At 37.6% G+C, this 19,759-nt stretch overlaps 1 protein-coding gene across 8 annotated transcripts in view; it reads left to right on the top strand.

Annotated features, from left to right (window-relative positions):
• The window catches only part of SCMH1 (Scm polycomb group protein homolog 1), a 193,037-nt gene that overhangs the window by 41,028 nt on the left and 132,250 nt on the right, over positions 1 to 19,759 (top strand). For 3 of the 8 annotated variants that reach the window (XM_032651217.1, XM_032651226.1, XM_032651200.1), the window contains exons 2-6: positions 4,289 to 4,366; positions 12,726 to 12,855; positions 17,167 to 17,235; positions 17,676 to 17,699; positions 18,603 to 18,800. In XM_032651217.1, the coding sequence (XP_032507108.1) occupies positions 18,795 to 18,800 (6 nt within the window). In that variant the 5' untranslated portion in view covers positions 4,289 to 4,366; positions 12,726 to 12,855; positions 17,167 to 17,235; positions 17,676 to 17,699; positions 18,603 to 18,794. Of the gene's footprint in view, positions 1 to 4,288; positions 4,367 to 12,725; positions 12,856 to 17,166; positions 17,236 to 17,675; positions 17,700 to 18,602; positions 18,801 to 19,759 lie in introns of those variants that run through there. The other 5 variants (XM_032651177.1, XM_032651184.1, XM_032651191.1 and 2 more) reach the window with 4 other exon arrangements.

Below are 19,759 nucleotides of genomic sequence, written 5' to 3'. Positions count from 1 at the left end.
GTCATTCAGACAAGGTGAAATTGAATGTCTGACTACTGTGGTCTAGAAATAAGTCAGGAATATGAAGTTTGATTTGATGCTATTTTCTGATCTTTAGATGATTTGATATTTTGCTTTTAAGTGAAAATTAAATGGAGATTTTTCTGATTTGTGTAATATGATTTTATCTGGTAGATCAGCTTTATTATTGAATTTTTTCATGGTGGGATATTGAACTTATTCTGTTATTTCTGGCACTTCTAATATAAGCCCACCATAGTGTAGCAGGCTTTGAAATGGTCACTACCACACCCTGTAACACCTTATATATTTTGCTTAGGTTCTTATCACTGACAGAGAACCATACTTACTGTTTTTACCTTACTGTTTTTGTAATACAAGTATAGAAATAGAACTTGTGTATTTGGATATTTATGCAAGATCCTGTTATAAAAAACTTAGAATTGTTGAAAATTCAATTTTAAAAATTGATAAAGTTATTTTTTTCTGCTAGGCAATACGTGGGATATAAAGTAAGCCTACCTGCCCTCGGGGAGGGCAGACTCCTCTAGGAGAGGTTTGTGAGGTAGGCAGAAAAATTTGTGTACATTTGTGTTTGTTCTTTTGGATGTTGATCTTTGAGAGAAGGTTTCTGATAGATATACCAGCAAGCCTCCAAGTTACAGAGAGTCGTGGTGATGATTGTATGGATGCCAATGGAGCCAAGAGACAGAGAACTGACTATGATTTCATCAGTGATCTGTAATACTACGAAGAGTTAAGGAAGTGGGGAAGTAATTTCTGTCTGTCGACACTTATTTGTATTAATTCATTAACATAGAGAATGTCATTTAACCATCACAAAGCCTTTGGAGTAGATATTACTATTTTTGCTTTAAAGATACAGAAATTGGGACTTCCCTGCTGGTCCAGTGGTTAAGAATCCTCCTTCCAGTGCAGAGGACACAGGTTCAATCCCTGGTTGGGGAACTAAGATCCCACATACCACGGGGCAGCTAAGCCTGCACACTCTAGAGCCCACGCACCACAACTAGAGAACCTGCATGCCACAACTACTGACCCATGTGCTCCGGAGCCTGTGCACTACAACTAGAGAGAAGCCCGTGTGCCGCAAAAAAAGATCCCACGTGTGGCAATGAAGATCCCACTTGCCGCAACTAAGACCCAACACAGCCAAATAAATAAATAAATAAATTTACAAATAAATTAAAAAATAAAGATACAGAAATTGAGGACCAGAGACATTTAGTAACTTGTTCAAGTTTACATAGCTAGTGACAGAGTTGATATTCAAATCCAGAGCCCATCTGTACTACATGCTATATGTAGATAGTAACATTATCCAAATAAAAGGATGTGTTTATCAGAAGATAGTCTAGCTTGGAAACATGCTAAATGGGAGGTCATAAAGAAAATTGATAGCAGGTTCCATCTAGGACCACCCAGGAAAGGGAATGCTGTGACTCAAGGACTTAGTTTCTTGAAAGTCCCTGTGAAGCAATTTGTGTTCCTGTTGTGAGATTGTTGAATGGAGCTGTCAAACCCTGATGCAGGTCCACCGGTTGCTTGTTTTTTTTTTTTATTATAATTGTGTTAAAAAATATATATATAACATAAAATTTATCATTTTAACCATTTTAAGGCATTAAGTACATTTACAGTGATGTATAGCCTTCAGTGCTGTCCAACTCCAGAATTTTTTCATCATTTCAAACAGAAACTCTGTACACATTAAATCATTCCCCCTCCTCTTCCCAGCCCCTGGTAACCTCTGTTCTACTTACTTTCTCTATGAATTTCCCTATTCTGGTTATCAAGTATAAGTGAAATCAGACAGTAGTTATACTTTTGTATTTGGCTTATTTCACTTAGCATAATATTTTCAAGATTGATCCATGTTATAGCATGTATCAGAATTTTATTCCTTTTTATGGCTGAATAGTATTCCATTTTATGTATATGCCACATTCTGTTTATTTATTCATTTATTGGTGGACACTTGAATTTTTTCTACCCTTTCGCTATTGTGAATAATGCTGCTATGAACATTAGTATACAGGTATCTGTTTTAGTCCCTGTTTTCAATTCTTTGGGGTATATACCTAGGAGTGGAGTTTCTGGGTCATATGGTAATTCTATTTTTTTTTCCTACTAATTACTGTCATTTTCTCACAAATAACAAACAATGAACAATTGTGCGATTCATGGCTAGTTAGTAGCCGGGAGTTTAGGTCTACTTGAAGCTTCATTGAAAGCACTGGGAAATACAAAATAGCACCACGGGCCAAAAGGAAATTGGATTGTACCACTTGTCCCTAAGATAGACCCTAATAATGTTGAGAGTAAAAGGATTCCATAATGTGAGGCACCACTGAAACACAGGCAAATTCTGGAATGCTTGAAAGGGCAGAAATCTTTGAAGGCAGACATATCCAGCCTACCAGGGAATATGGGCCTGGAGGATCAAGCCTCACGACTCCACGAGCAACGACGTGCAGACACTCTGCAGTAGAAGTGTTGATGGGTGGTAAAAAGTGTGGTGCCCGGGCATTACAGCAAGAGAATGGTCACCTTCAGAACCTTGAAAAGTACAGTAGTACAGCACAACAGCTGGCATACAGGGGCTGGCATTGAGTGAACAGGCAAGAAGAGTTACCGACTGGAGGAGGGAGAGGACGGGAGATAGTAGAGCTGAAGGATTGTCAGCAATAGGAGACGGAGGGCAACCTGCAATTTCATTCATGCCTGACGTTGATGGCAGAGGTTCTGGTTCCTTGTTGGATTCCATTCTGTCTACCCTCTTGAAAAAAACGATCCAGTGATGTCTGGATCACAAGGTAATTCTATTTTTAACTTTTTAAAGTTTTCCACATCAGCTGCACCATTTTTTAGTCCCACTAGCAATTCACAAGGGATCTAATTTCTCCATGTCCTTGCCGACACTTATGATTTTCCTTTTTTTTTTTCTTCATAATAACCATCCCAATCATCCCAATGGGTGTGAAGTGGTATCTCATTGGGACTTTCACTTGTACTTCCCTAATGATTAATGATGTTGAGTATCTTTTCATGTGCTTATTGGCCATCTATATAGATAAATGGAGAAATATCTCTTCAGGTCCTTTGCCCATTTTTCAGCTGGGTTGTTTGAGGTATTTTTGTTATTGAATTGTAGGAGTTCTTTATAAATTCTAGATATTAGTGCCTTATCAGATAAACAATTTGCCAATATTTTCTCCCATTCTGTAGGTTTTCTTTTCATCCATGTGATAGTGCCCTTTGGTGCACAAATTGTTTTTCATTTTGATGAAGTCCGATTTATCTTTTTTCTTTTGTTGCCTGTAATTTAGATGTCACATTCCAGAATCATTGCCAAATCCGGTGTCATGAAGATTCTCCTCTATGTTTTCTTCTAAGAGGTTTACAATTTTAGCTCTTAAGTTTTTTGGTCTTTGATGCATTTTGAGTTAATTTTTGTATATGGTGTAAGATAAAGGTTCATCTTCATTCTTTGGCATGAGGGTATCCAGTTTTCCTAGCATCATTTGTTGAAGAGTATCCTTTTCCCATTGAATGGTGTTGGCACCTTGGTCAAAAATCATTTGACCATATATATTAGGGTTTATTTCAGAGCTCTCGATTCCATTGGTCTGTATGCCTGTCCTTATGCCAGTACCATACTGTCTCAATTACTGTAGCTTTGTAGGAGGTTTTGAAACCAGGAAGTGTGAGTCTTCCAACGTTGTTCTTCATTTTCAAGATTGTTTAAGCTGTTTGAGATAGCATGTGAATTTTAGGGTGGCTTTTTCTATTTCTACAGAAAAGGGATTTTGATAGGGATTGTCTTGAGTCTGTAGATCACCTTGGGTAGTATTGTTATCTTAACATTAGTCTTCTAATTCATGAACGTAAATGTCTTTCTACTTCTTTCTTTAATTCTTTCAGTGATGTTTGTAGTTTTCAGTGTGCAATACTTTAGTTTTGTGACTGTTATCTTTCTCACAGTGAGTTAATAGAGTAACGTTCTGGTTTATCCATTATTATTTCATGACCTGTTAATGCCCTGAAGAATCTGTTCTATTTTTAACAGAATTGGGGTTCTGAACTCGAAAAGCTGAGGGAAGGATCCTGGAAACTGGAAACCTAACTATATTACTGCCCTTGGGAAGCCCTTCTAGGTGTTCAGCCTGCTGGTTTCTTCTGATTAAAACCTAATTTCACTGCAGGTCTCCTTCAATCTACAGTAGTTCACATTTCTAATTTTTTTTTTTTAATCTTTTGCTTCTAGATGTCTCCATCTTGCTAAGGAGGAAATTCCTATTGGGTATAGCTGATGGTACCATGCAAAAATCAGATCCTCGAAAAGGTCAGAACCTGTTCTTATGTGTAATAGAAATGGAGAGTTACCTTCTGTCAGGCTGTGTGTGAGTGTATGTGTCACAACAAGCTGTTTGAGTAAATAAAAAAATCTCACCCTTTCTTGCCAACTTACCCTGCAATTTTCACAAATCCTGCACATCATTTATACAACTCTTTTTTAGTTTGCAAAGTACTCTTCATGTAATTATCTCAAATAGTCTTTACTGTAAGCTTTTGAGATAGGGACTGTTGCTATTCCTCTTTTATGGAAACAATGAAGGGTTAAGAGACTTATTCCGAATGTTGTTACTATAAACTGCAAGATTTAGTCCTGAATCTTTTGCTTCTAAATCTTACCCTTCTCACTACATCACAAGTTCATAATCATTATTTAGATTATTTAGTTTATATCATTAGTCAGAATTCAGTAGATATATAAGTATGGATGCTCTATGAACATTGGAAATAATATATGTAAAAGTTAAAATAATATATGAAAAAGTTAAAAACCCTTTATGGGTGTAAAATATAATTAATAAATCAGGTCTTGTTATTGAATGTTTAAATATAATCTTTGGGATGATACCAGACTCCTTATTGTGTACATACCATTGTCTTATTATGGCAAATGAGGCTCTTCGTTTGCTGGTACTTACCTTTGTATTCTCATCTTCCTCAGTTCCTGTCATTTGTCTCTGTAGCTTACCCTACCACTTTCCTTCTACAGCAGCTGCTGGCTGTTGTCCAAACACATGGTCCATTTCCATGTCTTAAGTACCTTTATACTATATTCCCTTTGCCTCAAATGCCTATTCATCTTTCTTCTGACAATTCTAGCTTAACTTCATGTCCTCTGTGAAGCTTTCCTCCTCTCCCCAAGCAAAGTCAATAATTCCTTTCTCTTTTCTCAGAGCACTTTGTATAGCAAATCTCTCTTATAGCAAAAATCACATTGTATTATGATAGTGTATTTGAGTTGCTGTCTATCCTACTAATCTGTGAGGTTTTTGTGAGCATAGACTGGGACTTATTTGTCTTCATGTTCTTAACACTCAGTGTTACTCCTAGGCTTAGCTACGTTTTGTTTAATGAATGAAATAACAGCTTTCCTTAAAGGATCTGTACACTAATCTAAGTGGGAGACTGACCACGTAAAAAATACTCAGAAGTTTATAACTATTTGTAAATGAATATAGTACATACTTGAAGTAGAATAGTGGAATGATCACAGCCAGGCGGAGTTATTTAGGGAAGGATTCCTCTAGATCAGGGATCAGTAAACTATGACCCATAGGCCAACTCCTGCTGGCTGCCTGTTTTTGTAAATAAAGGTTTACTGGAATATAGCCGTGTTCATTTGTTAATGTGTATGGCTACTTTCATGCTACAATGGCAGAGATGAGTAGTTGTAGCGGAAACCATATGTCCCATAAAACTGAAAATATTTACTATCTGGCTCTTTACAGAAAGTTTTCTACTCCCTGCTCTAGAAGATAGGTTTTGAATAGAGGTATGAAAAGAAGAGGAATGTGAATTGATGAAGCATGAGTGTGCATCATAATGCAACAAAAACAGCCATAGTGGTAGGAATGCCAAGTGGGAAGGTTTGACTGTAATCCAGTTTGTCAGAGAGAACTGTGTTGAAGAGATGAAATGTCAAGAATGCTTTGGATTGAGAAAGAGGAAACATAGACGTCTAATGAAAAGAAGTTGTCAAGTAAATACTCTGGGCCTATAGTAAGAAAGTTTCCTAAGTAGTAGTAGGGCATGATGATGAAGGAGAAGGAAGCAGCAGTACAAAATAATGTTGATTTGAGCATCCACTGTATGCCAGGTACTGTTCCATGTGCTTTATATGTATCCTAGTTAAACTTCTGCAACTGTATAAGCTAATTGCTGCTGTTGTCTTTATTTTCCAGATGAGGAAACTGAGGCACAGGGGATTAAAGTTATTTAGCCAAGGTTATACAACTAGTAAATGAGAGAACCAAATCTGAACCCAGGCAGTCTGTCTGCAGAGTCTTCATAGTAGAGGAGGGAAATCTGGGGATATTTGGTAAAAAACAACCATAAGCCTGGAGTAAGGTAACTAGTCTTAGTAATTAGGAAGTGTGCTCTCCCATCATGATAAAGAGAAAATGAACGGACTATAGAAGAATAATACTGGAAGGCAGAGGGTCCAATTAGAAGAGTATACTATGGATTCGGCGGAATGACAGGGAAAAAGAGGCAGATTCATTACACAGTGAGACACGTTATACCGTTAGTCATTGAGTTTAACCTTGGTGAGGCCAGAAGGCAGTTAACGTTCCTTGCACACATGAAAGCTGTCTTAAAATGCCTGAAGAGCTGGCTTACTCAGTTGAGATAGAGATTAGCAATGGTTTTCAAGGAGCTAGAGGGCATTCAGCCTCCCCACAACAAGTATATTACAGTCAATTCAGTGCCCACTCTACACCTGAGTATATTAACAGCCGACGGAGGTGTCAAATCATAACACCCCATTGCCTCTCATTCTGTGTTGTTCCTGTAGGGGAACTTGTTCCTGTCCAACCCCCATCACTACTGTGATAAAGATTTACCCCCTTGGACCACTTTTCAAAAATGTATGCATGTATGTATTAAAGTAATATATATGCAGTGTAAAAAAATTACCAACAGAAGTATACCAAAGAGAAAGTTTCCCTCCCATCACCATCTTGCTCTCTAGAGAGAACCTCTATTAAAATTTGGATGTATGTGAAACTACCGTTATGGATGGAAGTGTTCTGGGATTCCCTCATGGTTGCTGACATAGAAAAAATATTGAGAATCACGTCCCTAAAGCCAAGGTCCACTGCCAAGAATGGAAGGAACTTCTGGGGGAGATGTGGGATCTTCATCACTAGAAGAGTAAGCAAAGACTTGGTAGGGATGTTAGAAAGAAGATTCAAGCATTGGCTAGGGTTAATGGAGTTAGAGGCAGGGAGAGGAGGATTCATTGAGCTAAATGACTTTTAATATTCCTTTCAAACCTACAGTTCTGTGTTCATACCAACAGACTGATTACCCCAACAGACTAAGTGGAGGACAAAGTGATAAGAGAAAATCCAAAATATAAAATCCAAATTTATAGAACAAGTTACTTTGCAGCAAACATTGAACTTATTTTTTTAAAGATTTCTTTTAACTAACCATTTTGGTGTGTTCAAAATGTACTTAATTTTTTATTAAAAATTCTGTTTACACTTAACCTTTCACTACTATATTTACTGTGTAAAATGAAGGTGGCACACATTGTTCATTATTCCAAAGAAGGAAGATGTTTCAAAGTATCTGCCAGGTTAAGCTGTGTTCCATAGGGAGGAAATAATTGAGCTGGGTCCCTAGTGCTACTTCCCCTTCAGACTCATAGTATAAAGGAAGTTAAAGGGGACCTTAATATTCCCTTTAATGAATAGCAAAGTTCAACCCCTTCCTTTTCCAAATGAGGAAAATAAAAACCGTAGACGATATCTTACCAGCTCAGAGTCTCACAGTAGCCTAGCTGGACTCTTAAAGATTAGCGATAAAGTATATAAAGTGCCTGCCACAGTGCCAAGTATATGGTAGATGAAGATGCAGAAGGGAATAAGATCATGGTGATGGTACTGATATTGTTGTTATTTCTTCTGCCCCCCCATCACTCTTCTGTAAGCCTTCAGAGAGAAAGTTGGTAATGTAGATATGTACACTGTCTATGCTGCAAACCTAAAGTTGCACAGTGTTGTAATGATGAAAGCAGGAGCTCCATACCCCCATAAAATTATAGGCTGTCAGATTTGGGCAGGACCTTTAAAGGTTACCTAGTCCAGCCTCCCTCCTCCTTCTCATGATTTAGTATTTCCACCAAGAGATTATCTTACTTCTACTTCTCTGCCCTCAATGATGGCAGATTCATACCTTCCCTTCCCAGAGAGTTCATTCCACTGTTGATTACCTCCGACTGCCAGCAAGTTCCTCCTAGTAATGAGCTGAAACCTGTCTACCTATAGCTTCTACCTACTGATCCTATTTTTCTCCCTTGGGGTAATTGAGCAAGCAAAGCAAATCTCTTCTCTACATGAGAATGCTCCAGATATTTGCAAACAACTTTCCTGTTTCTCCTGAGTCTTCTCTTCTCCTAGTTAAACCTCCTCAGTTTCTTTTTTTTTTGAGGTACGCGGGCCTCTCACTGTTGTGGCCTCTCCCGTTGCGGAGCACAGGCTCGGGACGCGCAGGCTCAGCGGCCATGGCTCACGGGCCCAGCCGCTCTGCGGCACGTGGGATCTTCCCGGACCGGGGCATGAACCCGCGTCCCCTGCATCGGCAGGCGGACTCTCAACCACTGCGCCACCAGGGAAGCCCACCTCCTCAGTTTCTTAAACCCTCAGTATCTTTGTTGCTTTCCTTTAAATGAGATTGTATGCCTGTATCTTATTCAGAGTCTAGGACCTCAGTTGGAACATAAAGCTCTACCTTCAAAGTGTTCTAACTGGCAGAGTAGGTGATCCCATACTGTCATCTGCTTCATTCCCAATATTGACTGGAATGACGATGGTGGTGATGATGGTGGCGCATTCTTTATTTCATGATATCAGATCTATATATGTCTGCCAGGAGGTATCATGTGACACCGTTGGTACCACTAAACTTCTTCCCTGTTCAAGAAACATGAGCCAGAAGCATTCTAAAAACGTTAGCTTCTTCTGTGTCCTGGATCACACCTCCTGGAAAGGTTAACATTATACATAGTTGAAGTCTAGTAGGATTACCTGTAAGACAAAAGGGAGTTATGGCTTTTCTGCATTTTCATTAGCCATTCATTGCTAGCAGTTTTGCTTGTTAAAGGAAATATTGATATTCTCTGGGGTTCTTCTCTCTGTGTGCAAGTGCAGAGATATATAATTCCTATAGAGGGAATGGGGATAGGGATGATCGCTAAGAAGAAATCTGTTCCATCTTCTTTGTTCACATCTGCTACATGCACAAGACAGGATTTATTCCTCTCTTTGAGAAAGGGATTGCCTAGCTTGCTTCCTCTCCCCCTTTTTCTGGCAGATCATCCCAGAGGAATATCACCATCTCAACACCCTTATCTCGCGAATTGCAGTAAAAGTAAATGAAGAAGAGCTGGAGGCAGAGAATCAGCTGAGAGGCACTAGGAATACTTTCTAATAAGAGGGCATGGCTAATCAGTGGCACAACCCAGACCAGTCCCTTTTCTGTCTCCTGCCTGTAGCTTGTCCTCCGTGACCACAGTGGGACAGGTGTTCTGCTTCCAGCTTTTCTGTTTTGATCTCTGCTTATCAGCCTAGGATTATGGTTTATTAAAACCACAGTTGCTCTCTACCACTGATGCAGTTCTGTCTTGTCTTAGTGGATTTTCAGAAGTACATTTGATTTTTCTGTTTTCCAGTTTTCATTTCTGAGGGAAACATTCCTCCTTCCCTGTTCCCTTCTTCCCTTCCTGCCTATCCCCACTGTCTCATTAGTATGTGCATGTAAGCCTGCATTACTTCTTTTACATTTTCCAAGCTCTGTGAATATTTGAAACATGGTACCTATGGACGTCCTCCACCTAATCGAGTTTTACCTCGTTAAATCCCAGATATGCCTCATATTATTCAGCGTCCAGATCAAGCTCATAAGCATCAGTGCTTCAGTTTTGCTGTAGTAAAATGGGTAGACTGTCCAAGCTGGGCTGTTTTATGTTAGAAGCATTTGTTAAGGTTTATCTTTTGTTAGTTTTTTTTGCTTTTGTTTTGTTTTGCTTTTGAGGAGAAGGCAGTGTAGTTAAGAACATAGTTCAGGTTCAAATCCTGTCCTTTCTACTGACTGTAACCTTTCAGAAAGTTATTCAACCTCTCTGAATATTATTTCCTCATTAGTAAAAAGGGGCAATGATACCATACTAAGTGGTATCATACTAGTGCGGATTCAACAAGATGGTGTTATTGAAATACTCAGCACGATATCCGGTACATAGTAAACACTTAAAAATAATAGCTATATAATGTTAATAATTAGTATTATTGCTGTTGTTAATATACAATGATAATTTACAACTAAGTTTTTTCTTAATATAACATATGAAGAATTTTTCTGACTTTTCCTTGCTTCGGGGGATGCTCTATTGTGCTTGTTTTATCACATTTTGAAAGGATGCTTCCATGGCCTTGTAGATTTTTCTACTACATGTTATCTTTCCCTCAAGTGTTTCCAGAAATACCAGAGTCTTTATGTTCTGTAGATTTGTACTACCCAATACAATAGCCACTGGCCCCATGTGTCTATTTAAGTTTAGGGAGCACTAAGTACAATTAAAAATGCAACTCTTTAGTCACACTAGCCATATTTCAAGTGCTGAATAGCCCCATGTGGCTAGTGGCTACCTGTTGGATGACACAGATATAGAACACTTCCATCATCACAGAAAGTTCTATTGGACAGCATTACTTTAGATATTACTAGAATATGCTCTTGTGCTCCTTTCTTAGAAATCAAAGAGGGTATATTTTCTAGAATTCCAGAGATTACTCTCTTAAATGTTTCAGTGCTCCAGACACATCCATTTTAAGGATTCGGGTTACTCTTCTTACTCCAGCCTCTTAGTGTCATTAACTGTCTTTTGGAATAAATACAGGCACTTTTACTTCTCCTGAGAAGAATGCATTACCAAAGTTTTTAAAGGTCCCAGTCTGCAGAAGAGGAGGCCAAAGGGAGAAAGGACAGAGCAGAAGTAATTCTAGCAAATTACTAGAGAATCCATATGTGAATATGAGAATCCATAGGAGCTAACTAGTAACAGGAGGTTCTAATGTCCTATGTCCTTTTTATAAGTACATACATTGTATTAGTCAGGATCTGAGCTTTCCCTCTGAGAAAGGTAGTAAACAGCAAGTTTTCCTTTAATGATCCCTGTTATCTTTATTATGCACTTTTAAAGCCATTTTTTCATTTGCTCTTCACAGCAACCTAGTGAAGCAAGTAACATTGGGATGAGCATCCCCACTTTACTGATTTAGAAAAAACAGGTTCAGTGCAATTAACAACTTGCCTAAATTCGTCAAGGGAAAATAGTCTTGTGATTCAAAGCAGGATAAAATTTTAACTTCCAGTTTGGTTTTCTTTTGTTGTTTTTATTTTGTTATGCTCTACTTTACCACCAATCAGACTGTAGTAAAAGGAAGAGTGAGGATTCTTTAGGACAACTTGAAAACTGAATAGTGTTATATGAGATACTCTCAAAGAAATGCTATAGCTTCATTTGTCCTATGACCATGTGCATTAGTGTGTTTGGACTGCCATAACAAAATACCACAAGTGGGGTGGTTTAAACAACAGAAACTTATTTTCTCACAGCTGCTGAGGCTAGAAGTCCAAGATCAATATGCCAGCGGGGTTGGTTTCTGGTGAGACTTCCCTCCTCAGCTTATAGACAGAGTACCTTCTGGCTTTCTGGCTATGTCCTCACCTGACCATTTTCTCTGTATGTGTTGGTGGCGGGGGTGGTTGAGAGACAGAGACAGAGACCAGTCAATCTCTGGTACCGCTTCCTTTTCATTAGCACACCAGTCCTATCAGATTAGGGCCCCACCCTTATGACCTCATTTTACCTTAGTTACCTCCTTAAAAGTCCTGTCTCCAAATACAGTCACACTGGGGGATTAGGACTTCAATATACAAATTTGCGGGGGTGGTACGTAATTCAGTTTATAACACCGTGTTAATGTATTTTTAGTATCTTTTGATTTTTTGGCCTAACCTGGTTAGTTGGAAATTTGGTATTTGTATGGGACCAAATATCTATATTTTTTCTTTCTTTCTTTTTTTTTTTTTACATCTTTATTGGAGTATAATTGCTTTACAATGGTGTGTTAGTTTCTGCTTTATAACAAAGTGAATCAGTTATACATATACATATGTTCCCATATCTCTTCCCTCTTGCATCTCCCTCCCTCCCACCCTCCCTATCCCACCCCTCCAGGCGGTCACAAAGCACCAAGCAGATCTCCCTGTGCTATGTGGCTGCTTCCCACTAGCTATCTACCTTACGTTTGGTAGTGTATATATGTCCATGCCTCTCTTGCGCTTTGTCACATCTTACCCTTCCCCCTCCCCATATCCTCAAGTCCATTCTCAAATATCTATATTTTTTATTTCTGTGAATATTGAGGCTTAGCTCAATTTAACCCGTGGTACTTAGCATAAAGTACTATCCAACCCTGAGATATTCTAATAAGCAAAAACATTATATCTAAATGTCCTACTTTTCTTATAATGTAGTCCAATTTGTTAGTACCAGTAAAGTCTCAGTCCTTTACAGGGTAATAAGTGTCCCCCTTCCTCCCACCCCCATTTTACAGATGGAGAAATTAACATACAGAGAAACTGACTTGTCAGAGGTCAGAGCAAGGTATTGGTGGATCCAGGGGTAAATCCCAAACCTCTTAACTCCCTGACCAGTTTTTAGTCCATTGACTATGCAACCTAGCGGTAAGTATGTTTTTACCCCATCCTGGAGGTAAGAGGGGTTAAGAGACTTGGCAAGGAGTGAATTTAAGGAATTCCTCACTACTAATTATGTCACTTGTTATCTTTTTCTTTTAACCATGATGTCTTTTTTGTCATTAGCATCAGTTTTCAAGGTTGTGAGAGGAGGTTGGAAGTTTTGCTTTTTAAATACCTAAAAATATTTCAGTAACAGTTCAGCCAGACTAGAGATTATTATTAAGAAAGGAAAGAAAGGAAAACTTATTATTTAATGAATTTGTTCTCTGTGTTAGGCACTGTGCTAGACATTTTGTATTATATTTCTTAAATGTCATTAAAACTTGTCATTTCTGGAAGGTATGCATTCTTGCCTTTTTTTATAGTCACTTTTTTAATAGTATTAGTTGAATTTAGTAGAAAACGACCTTACAAACGTCAGGGTTTAGATTCTAAATAAAATTTTAGTATTGTAGAAACTAAGAACCTTATCAGAAATCTTTGAAGATAAGATCTCTTTATGTTTAAGCACAGTTTTCTAGTTTGTTGTGTCTTAACCCTTACTTGGTTTTTACTTAGGTGGGATGACTTGTTTTGTCTGAGATTAAATGAAGCTTGCTCTTCCACTTGACACTAAAATCATATTTTCTGTAAAGCCTTTTCTTCTACCTCTACATCTGAAATAGTTAGAATTCTTTTAATTACTAAGCAGGTTGAACAACCAAGCCATGTGGAAAACAAGGGTTTAATGAGCCTCCAGAACCAAGGTCCCATGGGCCATTAGTGTATTCTCTCCTCCATCCCTCACCTCTGCTTCTTGCCCATTGGCTTCTTGCTTGTAGATCTGCTTTCTCAGATATAGTAAAAATTATAGCCACTGACATTGACCACATTTCACTTTTCTTATCATACACTTTGCATGCCTTCTGCTGCAGCCACGTTGAACTACAGTTGGACAACATGGCACTGTCCAATAGTAATACAATGTAAGTCACATATGTAATTTAGATTTTTCTAATAGCCACATTGCAAAAGGTGAAAAAATAAGGGGGGATTTAATTTTAGTAATTTATTTAATCTACTATATCTAAAATACTATTTTGACATGTAACCAATATAAAAATACATAATGAGCTATTTTATATTCCCTTTTTAATACTCAGTCTTCAGAATCTGGTATATGTTTTACAGTTACAGTAAATGTCAATTCAGACACTAAAGTTTTATCAGAAATACTTGATCTGTATTTAGATTTCAAAAAAATCTATCGTTGAAAAACTAGATTCTCATACCCAGTTTTGTTCCAAACACACTTAAAAATTTTTCCCAATAACTGCACCAAATGTCTGTTTTTGAATTTAAGTTAATAAAAATTAAAGCAAAATTAAATTTACTTCCTTAATGACACTAGCCACATTTCAAGTGCTCAGCAGCTGCATATGGCGAGTGGCTACCATGTTGGACAGAGCAGGTCTAGCATAGTGTTTCACGGCATCATTTCTTTCCTTACCTAAAATAATTATGAAAAATTTTAAACACAAATTCAGTTATGATACCCTAATATCTTTTGTCTCTGTCAGCAATTTTTAAGCCTGATCAAGTTTGTAATCTTTATTCATGATTTAGAGAAGAACAAACATTAGCAGTTTACTAGAAAGACTGGCGACATCAAACCAGGAGAAAATGCAAACACTTGGAGTGGGACACTGGCCAGTGTGACTAGAGTGTAGTGGAAAAGGGAAAAGTCATAACAGACAAGATCACAGAAATGGCAGTAGCCAGATCCTGCCTAGCTTTGTAAGGCACCCTTCACTCAGTGGGAAGTTATTTGAGGTCCTTAAGCAGATAAATGACATTATCTGTCGTGTGTTTTGAAATGCTCACTCTGACTTTTCTGTGGAGAATAGGTTGGAATAGGGCAAGAGTAGAAGCAGGAATACAAGTTAGCAGGCTGTTGTAACAGTCCAGATAAGAGATAATAGTGACTTAAACTAGAGTGTGAGTGGTGAAATTAAGAGCAGTGGATGGATTTGGGATATGGCCCGACAGAAACTACTGATGGATTGAATTTGAGTGTAGAGGAAATAGAGACATCAAGGATAATTTCAAGGATTTTTAGCTTGAGGAGCTAGGTGATGGAGATGCCATCTCCTGGTTTGGGGAAGACAAAAAGGAGAACAGCTTGGCAAGAGATAGGGTTCTGTTTCAGCCATGTTAAATTTGAAATATCCGATTGATAACCACGTAGAGGTGGCCTAAAGGTAGTTGTACATATATGTAAGCGTAGAATTCCAAGAAGAGGCCAGTGCTGGAAATATGAATTTGGAAGAAAGCACAGTGGAGTGCTGAGCAGTAAAACCCTATTTGAATGAGGACATAATGTGAGTAAGTGAGGAGGCAATAACTTATTGCCTTTAAGACGACTCTTAATTTCCCATGAAGGAGAGCAGAGAAATTGAAAGATATAGCAGGAAGCATATAAGTGGAATTAAGAGAAGGTTGGGCGAGAGCATGTTTGTTTGGGGTTTTTGTGTGTTTGTTTTGATAGGAGATGATGGAGCAGTAAGAATACTTATGCAAATGCTCTGTTAGAAGTGAAATACTTGCAAAGTCCTTAAGAGGATGAGAGGAAATGGGATCTGGAGAAAAATTGTAGGGTGGACTGTTGATTAAAAACAGAGACGCTTCATCCACAGCAGCAGAAGAAAAATCAGAAAGAATGATGAATAAGTAGATTCATTCCTTCACCAGATATTAACTGAGCACCTGCTTCTATACTATGCTTTGGGGATATGCCACTAAACAAGATCAAGTCTGAATCTTCCTGAAATGAGTGGCATATAGAAGGTTCTCATCTATTATTTTTGTTTTCTCAATGAACGCTGAATTAACGTCATCTCCTAAGAGTGAAGGTGAAGGAGGGAATATTTGTAGTATGAGGAGAGAGAAAAATATATGAATTTATTTTTTTGGAAAGGAGAAAAGCAAACATATTAGGGAAGTGTGGCTTGATTTCTGGACAGTGTTAAGTAAGTAGCATTTGAGAATTGTAGCCATGAGTTTAAGGTGAGACCAGTAAGCTTGCACTTGTTTTTCTTTAGCACTCATGAGCTATTGGACTAGGCATGATATAGGTGGATAAGTGGTTTTAACCAGAGTTAGGGTTGAGGCTTTACTAGGCAAGTTTCACAAAAAAAAAAAAGAGGTGGCAAGGAGTTAAGAGTATTTGCCATGGAGTGATTTTAGTGAGGAACCATGGAAACTGAGCTGGGTAAGAAGAGAAGTGAAAACATGATGGGTAATAATGGTGAGAAAGTGGTGGGGTCAGTAGGTGAATCTAAATTTTCAAACAAGGAAAAGGTATTTCCATTATAGAAGTAATATATACTCTGTATAGAAAATTTGTATTTGAGGTTAGAAAGGGGAGAAAAACAGTACCACCATCCAAAGATAACCATTTGTTTATATTTGCTGTATTTACTTCTGTTTTTTTTTCCTGGCGATAACTTTTTAGGGTTGTGTTAAGTTTGCTAGACCTTCCATAACAAAGGCTACAGATTGGGTCATTTAAACAACCGAAATTTATTTTCTTAAAGTTCTGGATGCTACAAGTCCAAGATAAGGTTCAGCAGGGTTGGTTTTTTCTCCTCGGCTTGTAAATGTCTGTCTTCTCCCTATGTCTTCACATAGTCTTTTCTCTATCATTGTCTCTGTCCAAATTTCCTCTTCTTATGAGGACACCAGTCATATTGGATTAGGGCCCACCCTAAATTTAGATCTCATTTTAACTTAATTACTTCTTTATAGACCCTACCTCCAAATACAGTCACGTTCTGAGGTACTGAGGAATGAGGAGACTTCAAAATGAATTTTGGGGGGGACACAATTCAGTCCGTAACATAGGCGTTCTCTGGTTTCAGTTTTTTACATAATTGTGATTATTCCTTGAATATAATTTTTGATCCCATATTTTACCAGATAATGTTATAACTTAAACATTTTCCCATTTTATTGTTTAGGCTTTGTAAAAATGTAACAGCTGCAAAATACTTTGTCAAGTGACAAATGTATTGCAGTATCCTAATCAGTCTTCTGTTTTGAACACTTAGGTGCCCCCTCCACCCCAATTTTTTTGTTATTATAAACAATATTAAAGCTTTTTAAATAAAACCTCTTTCTGTATTTTGGATTATTTCCTTAGACTAGAATCTCAGAAGTTGATTATTTTATCAAAGACTATTGCAACATACTGCTGAATTGGAGAAGTATTGAATCTTGTACTTTCTTTCTACATGACTGTTTTCTCTCTTCCTGCAGTAATAGACTGGAATGATGTTAGAAAACATAAATATGGTCACCTATCAGAGTCAGCATCCCAATATCAAGGTAAGAATAAATCTATTTAGCATGGAAAAATTTAATTTGACATCTCTTACCATAAAACCTTTGTTTTTAGAGGTCTGAGTGTACCAAGAACTCACTGGTTAAAGCAAATATAGTTTGTAGAGGTACCTATCAAACGCAATATGCTTTGTGTTGAGCGTGAAATCAGGAAATTTAGATTCTGAGTCCAGGCAATCTCAAATTAGCTTCATAGCTTTAAGAACAGTTATTTATCCTCTCTGGATTTCCATCGTTTTTAAGAGTAAGGCAGAATTGGGTGGTGTACTTCCATAACTACTAGTAATGAACTGAGTATCTTTTAAAATGAGAGAGTTGAACTACACAAACTCTCAAGCCCTCATTTTACCCCAGAACTTCACTGTTCTGTCATTTTGGTGTGTTTGTCATGATAACTTATGCTGTAACATTTTTTTCTTTAATAGAAGCTACTGACATCCTGGAGCTAGGTAAGATATTTTTTTGTGTGTTTCTGTTAAATATGGGGAATTACTAAGCCAGGGATTAGATTGTAACTAGGTAAAGAATTCCATGTGTCTCTGTCTCATGAACTAGTGAATCCTGTGCTCTTGTCTGCCTAATGAGCCCACATAATTCATCTTTGCTGTCATGGCAAACTCTCCTTATCAGGAGGCCACAGACCACGCTAACAAAAAGGGAGAGAGGTGGTTAATTACATGAGTACAAGAAGGAATGGGAACTGAACCAAACTGGAAGTTACTTCTTAATTTAGTAAATCCAGAGCCAAAACAAACCCCCATTGTCCATAAATCAGAATTCGTTGGGATTTTCCCAAAAGAAATTATTCATGAGATATATTGAACTGAAATTAAACCTAAAGATTTTCTAAATTTTTTAACTACATAAAAACTGAAATATTAAAATATCAAACAACAGGAGTCAGACTGATACTGCATTTGGTTTTCATCCCTGAATAGTGTACTTCCGCACTAGGATTTTAGAAATGAAACTAATATTAATATTTCTCAATCAGCTTTCAGGGTTCCTATATAAATGTCAGTCTTAACTTCTTAGAGTCCTTTAAAATTCTGCATGTTCCTTAAATATTAATATCCTGAGACCTTCATTAACTTTTGTTGAAGTATTGTTTTATATTTTGTTATTGCAACTTCCTGTGTTCAGCCCTATTATTATCATTTTCTGTTTGCTCCCTCTTTCCTTCTCTTCCAGTAACATATTACTTTCATTGCCCACTGACAAAGAAGGTAACGTAAAGTAGTAGAACACTAGACAAGGAAAGCCAACTTTGCCACTTAGTAACTTTGTGACACTAATCCGTGGTTTTCTGATTTGTAAATGGGGATAATAATCCCATTCTACCTACTTCACAGGGTTGTTAAGAAGATTACATGAGCTAATGGATGTGAAAACATCTTAAAAACTCTCAAATACTTTTCAACTTTGGAGGATTATTATTTTCATTTGTTCAGCGACTATCCTCAGACTTTAAGTCAAATCTTGTGACATTCTTTGAAGTGAAGCATTCTATGAATATGAGCTGAAGAAATGAATGAAATGAAATAATGCAGGTAAAGGGCCTGACACTTGATAAACAATAAATGATAGTCACTTTTTATAATTCCTTAAAACTTTCCTCAAGCTTTCTAAGGTACTGGTGTGTGGTAAAAAGCATGGACAGAAGAATCAGACAGGCCTTGGTTCAAATTCCTTTTCCCCACTTACCAGTTTTGTGACTTCAGGAAAAATACTTAACCTTTCTGAGCCTAAATAAAACCCATCTTACTTAAACCTACTTTTCAGGTTATACTTAACAGGGGAAATAGTGAACATAGTATGGCATGGTGCGGGCAAACAGAAGGCACTCAGTGATAGCTGCTGCTGTTTTGGGGTTTGTTGCTAATGTGAAGGATAGTAGCAGTTCCAGTTCAGTGACATTTAAGGTGTGCTGTGAACAGCCTGTTCCGTTGACAGGGAATTGTGCAAAGTGGATACTCAATTCAACATGAAGTACATAAAGTGATACTAAAATTTGAAAGTATGTTTCTCCTTGTGAGAGTAGAGGTAGCACAGCCAGGCACAGCCTCTGGTAAATTAATCTTGCATATTTCATTTTGTCCATCAAGCATAGAGGGTAGTCCCAAATACCAAACTGAAAGAAAATTCAGTAGATTTTTAGAGTCTCAGAGTTTGGAAGAGGCCTTAAAATAATCCAACTTGACTCAACATTTCAAAATCCAGCATTTTGTATTTCTTGTAAAATGTCTTGTCTTAAACTCCCCAAGCAACTCACTTCGTATTTAGACAAATATTTATTGGGCCAAAATCTGTTTCTTTGTCAATTCTATTAGTCCTTCCTATAACTTTTAGAGCCTTACGGTATAGGTTTAGCCGGTTTTTCACTCACCAGCCTCTAGTTATTTGAAAGCAGCTCTAAGGACTGCTTTCTCACTGCCACTCTGTTACTTTTCCTAGTTCAAGCAACCATCACCTCATACCTAGATTATTAGAAAATCTTCCTAACTAGTCT

The sequence above is a fragment of the Phocoena sinus genome, chromosome 1, assembly GCF_008692025.1.
Source record: "Phocoena sinus isolate mPhoSin1 chromosome 1, mPhoSin1.pri, whole genome shotgun sequence".
Taxonomy (NCBI): Eukaryota; Metazoa; Chordata; class Mammalia; order Artiodactyla; family Phocoenidae; genus Phocoena; species Phocoena sinus.
The sequence above is the reverse complement of the archived record's forward strand: the minus strand, read 5'-3'. Positions and strand labels throughout refer to the sequence as shown.